The 5,021-nt window shown below is 37.9% G+C and overlaps 1 protein-coding gene across 2 annotated transcripts in view; it reads left to right on the top strand.

Annotated features, from left to right (window-relative positions):
* SNX25 (sorting nexin 25) overlaps nucleotides 1-5,021 on the top strand; it is a 129,899-nt gene that overhangs the window by 26,828 nt on the left and 98,050 nt on the right. For both annotated transcript variants that reach the window (XM_019534696.1, XM_019534697.1), the window contains exon 3: nucleotides 3,505-3,721. In XM_019534696.1, the coding sequence (XP_019390241.1) occupies nucleotides 3,505-3,721 (217 nt within the window). The remainder of the gene's footprint in view (nucleotides 1-3,504; nucleotides 3,722-5,021) is intronic.

Raw genomic sequence — 5,021 nt, forward strand, 5'->3', positions numbered from 1 at the left:
TTATCTTGCTGGGATCCTATGACCCCAGCTGACTTCCTGCCCTTTGGGCAGGGGGCTGGACTCGATGATCTTCCGAGGTCCCTTCCAGCCCTAATTGTCTATGAAATCTATGAAACATGGTAACTTTTTTTGCATTAATTGTGTAAATTAACTGTGATTAACTGACAGCCCTAATGTGTGCATGTGTGTGTATAGGAAATTGTATGCAGATAATTATTGCATTATGTAGGGATCTCTCTTAGATCTGGCTATCAGTGTGCGTAACTAAAAAATTAGGGCATCACTTTGTTGAGGACTGAGCAAATCTCTTAATTTTGCACTGAGTTTTGTTATGTTTTGCATCTATGTGACTTGTCAGAAGTTACATTTGTAAGAGTCCTGTTCTTCAAGTAATGTAAAGACCAGCAGTGCTGTATATTTGAATGTTGTGTCTAACTTCAAGAGCAGAGTAGCCTGTAATTGAAGGGTATGTTGTGCATTCCTGCGGCTGCAGAACTAAAAACTAGAAATTTGAGTTTTTTTGAAAGAAGTTGGCTTAAAATATAATTATGGATTAAGTACCTATACAAGCTTCTTTTCAAAAGAGGAAAATACCTTAATGGGGTAAAAGGATGGTACTACATTTATTGTACAGTTTTATATAGTAAGGATAATTACCCATCATGCTTTGTTACTAAGACTGTTGCTGAAAAATACCATGCATTGAACTATCATGTTCATTCTTGGACAGAAAACATATCTTTAAGATAATTTTCGTGTTCTGTAGGACAATAAGGAAGTTGGTACCTATCAATTAGAGTCAAACTACAACATCAGGCAACTGCTACATGTCCTTACAGAACAGATGAAGAGAGAAGATCCATGCTATAAAGAGCATCAACTTATTTCCTGTTTCTTCACATCATAAAATTAAAACCAGAACAAAAAATCCCTCCTAAAAAGCTACAAGAGTATAGTTACATAGGCAAGTGATCATTCTTATGTGAGAAATGTGTACAAGAATCTACTCCAACTAGTTGTTCACTTTTAAGAAACTACCCCAGGGTACTCCTAGAGGTACTGGCAGAACTCTTTACCACCATTATCAGAAAGTAGCCACCTTTTAAGATAATGTTTGGCAGTGCTTAGATTGTTTCCTTAAAGTGATGCTTGTATTGTTCCTGTTATGTTCTTTGTTGTATTTGGACTTGATATCAGCTTAGAATACTATGTAAAATATCTGTTTTTATTTTTATCTAAAATAAAGACATTTAAAGAGGGTTGATGGTTCAGGCATTGGGCCTTGGTACTCAGGTACTTGGAGGACCGGACAAGGAGCAATGGTCTCAAATTGCAACAGGGGATGTTTAGGTTGGATATTAAGAAAAAACTTTCTCATGAGGGTAGTTAAGCATAAGAACAGGCCACCCAAAGTGGTTGTGGAATTTCCATCTTTGGAAGTTAAGAGCAAGTTAGACTGATCTTTGTCTAGGATAGTTTGTCCAGGAACATCCTTGTCTTAGACAACTTGATGAGGTCCCTTCCAGTCCTATTTTTTTATGATTCTACCATAGGCTTCCTGTCTGACCTTGGGGAAAATCACTTAATCTTTGTACCTCATTTCAATCTATGAAATGGAAATAATAACCTGAATCATTGAATATGGGGATAAATTCATTAATGTATGTAAAGTAGTCAGCTGCTAAAGAGATGAGAACTTTGGAAAAATTTCTAAATTAGTTCTGGTCAAAATTTGGAATATTTATTCTGGAGGTACTTCTGGCATTTTTTAAGTTATCCTAAGGTTTCAAAAGGTGACTTTCATTCTGGCACTTCTCATGAAACTTTGGGCTCCTGTACATGTGTAGGGAGTCTGCTCCGACATGCTGTAAATCCAGTGTGTCAGAGTGGGTGATTAATCGAGTCTGCTGGAGTGTAGTAATTACCATGCTCCAGCATCACGTGTATCAGCATCCTTGTGCTGAAAAATGGCAGCAAGGCGCTTGAGCTAAAGTTTGTTGAATAAGCTTTAGTTTAGAGTGCCTCGCTGCCATTTTTTCAGCGTGGGGATGCTGATACACGTGATGCTCAGGCAATTCAAGTGGCGAGCTGCAGTAATTAAAAGTCGGACACCCCCCCCCCCCCGCTGCCTCCTGGAGCATGTCTATAAATGCCCTGTAATCCTGAAAGATCATTTTGGGGAAAAAAATGAAATAACTTTGTTGAAGAGCTTCATTTTAACTTTACAATGTTTCTAAACAAAATGCTTTGATATCTTTACATTGTTAAAAAAATTGATGAAACTTATACATTTCTTTGTCAAAAAACTCAGATGCAACAATTCAAAAGCTTAATATTTAAAAAAAAGTATTTTTAAAGGTCTGGTAAAAAGTAAGTACTGCTTTGTTAGGTTGGCAGTAGAGTAGGTTTCTGTGTAGGTTTGTGATAGCGTCGTGCTCATTGGTTAATTCACTACTGAGAGGTATTCCAATGCTACAGGGTGTGTAACATCTGTCAATGAACAGTACATAGTAGAGAGCAATTTGGTCATGTGACTTTCAAATGAATGAGATTATGCTGACAAAGTGGGTGTGCTTTTTTAGGTCACTAACCTGAGGTCAGGCTGTAATAAATGACAGCTGCTAAAGAACTTGCATAGGTTTTCATACATGTTCCCTTTTCTCTTTATTAGTTCTCTGTCTCACTGTTACAAACTATCCTTTGTACACTTTGCTTGTATCTGTGAACAGAACTGCTCTACATGCTTCTTGAGCTTCTGTTAGAGCAGTAATGATTCCTATAGCAGCATGTAACAGAAAGTACAGATGACCAGCAGCTTAATCATGAGACTACCTACAAAAAAAAAGTATGGCAAAATACAAAGTCCAAGTGATGAAAAACGGAATTTTCCCAAAACATTAATTTTTAGAAATCTTAGGTATTGCTTATAAATATGGGTTAGACTTATAAATTTAAAGTATCATGAGAAGTATATGTCATGAAAAGTGTGTATATATATCATGAGAAGTAAATCTGAAGAAGTATCATGAAATTTATGGTGTCCCTGTAATTTAATAGAGCTTTCCTGTCTTTGACTGCAGTGAATCTTAATGTACTTCAGGGTCACAGTTCCTTCATCTAGGAGATGACAGTCCTGCCTTTACGTTCTTTGAAGTGTGTCTTTGAAACCAAGACTGTTTTGATTCAGATATTAAGAGAAAGTTCTTCAGTTTGCAGCAGTCTTGGCAAATTCTGAAAATGTGGTAGTTTCCTTTTCTTTAAGATACAGGTATTTATATAAGGTTTCTACCTAACCAGCAACCTGACTGACCAAATCCACTTATGGGCTTTCCATAGTGACCTCTAGTAATCTCTCTTAGGATCAGATTTCTTTAACCTTGCCAACCTTTGTCTCATTGAAGAAAGAGAATTTAAAATCCCAAGGAGAAAATGGGCAAGCTAATTGAGCTAATTGTGTTGTGTTTTCTTGTTTGCTACATGTCTTTTTTTTTTTTTTCCTTCTAGTGTTTGACTACAGCTATAGAGATTACATCCTGTCCTGGTATGGGCAACTCAGCAGAGATGAAGGGCAGCTGTACCACTTGCTCTCTGAAGATTTCTGGGAAATTGCCAAACAGCTGCGACAGCGGCTGAGTCACATTGATGTAGTTAAAGTTGTCTGCAGTGATGTAGTGAAAGCTTTACTTGCGCACTTCTGTGACCTTAAAGCAGCCAATGCCAGGTAAAATAACCTCCCCAAACATCTGTTTGAATAGAGCTTTCTGCTTGTCTCTTTCCCTTTGGATGGACTGTACTGATGCAGTAAAGAGCATATGCTCCTGAGAGCTACACAGTGAAGAGAGACGTTTGCATTATGTGGCTAAATTCTGGGAGTCTCTTCTTTTATAGAGCTCTCTATATGGTGTCTCGGGACTAAAGAGGCCTGATTCTGTTCTGCAATACCATGATTATACTCAAACTGGTAATGGGAAATGGTCACTTGGTTACATTCCTTAGCTTGTTATATGGCTCTGGAGTGTTTTAGCTTAGGTGGACAGTTCAGGTTTTTACTTGAAGATTAAGTACATGTTTTTTTGTCCACTTCAGAAAATCAGTTTCTAAAAAACTATAATTTTAGATTTGTCAATTTCTTCATCATCATGAATGAGAATTTGTACCTTCAAGTTGTTTTGCCCGTGCTGATATCTACTAGTCTTTTATTCGTGTGCCTGTAGGGAAGAGACAACCTTTCCTGTTTCCATGATAGGTTGGCTTGTTACTTTCCTTAAGGAGGTAGACTTGGTGTTTTCCTAGCAGATGTCAGTTGGGTTTTCTGCAATACTTAGCAGGTAAAACCAAAAAGATTTATTGATGGTTTCAGTCTAGAAAGAAAAGATATAGACTGAATGCCTCTTCTTTAAATTGGACCTTAAGGAAAAGATAGTTGACATCTTTTCCTTACACCTTCTCTTTAAGGTGTCACTCTGCTGAAAGGTGAGTGCGTCAAGTGGGAGCACAGTGGTTGTCGTAGAGAACATAGCTAAGTGTTAGAGGCCAGACATTTCTAACAATGTTGAGAAATAATTACAATGTAAGTACTGTATTTTCTTGCATACTACCTGCACCTTTCCCTCTAAAATCAGCTGGTGAAAATTGGGGTGAGCATTATATGCAAGAAAAACTGATCCCCATAGGTTTGGAAATTTGGTGGCAGGGATGTGGTGGTAGAGTTAATTAATTCTGCAGTCCCTTGTTGCAGAATTTTTGGACCTTAGGGGAGCCCTCCAGCTGGATGAACAGATCAGTGTATTTGGTTTTTTAGATGCAAGAATCTTTCCTCTACCAGACTTCCTTGTTGGCAGATTTCTTGTTGGTTCTTGTTTCTTGTTGGCACAAGGAGACACGGATGAGTAGGTAACCTCTTCTCCAAAAATGGAACAAGATGCATTTGAAATAGCTGGAGTACTGTGTCCAGTTTTGGGCTCCACAATTCAAAAAGGATGTGGAGAAGCTTGAGAGAGTCCAGAGGAGAGCCACGCGCA

Source organism: Crocodylus porosus, unplaced genomic scaffold (genome assembly GCF_001723895.1).
Source record: "Crocodylus porosus isolate Cpor-Errol unplaced genomic scaffold, CroPor_comp1, whole genome shotgun sequence".
Taxonomy (NCBI): Eukaryota; Metazoa; Chordata; order Crocodylia; family Crocodylidae; genus Crocodylus; species Crocodylus porosus.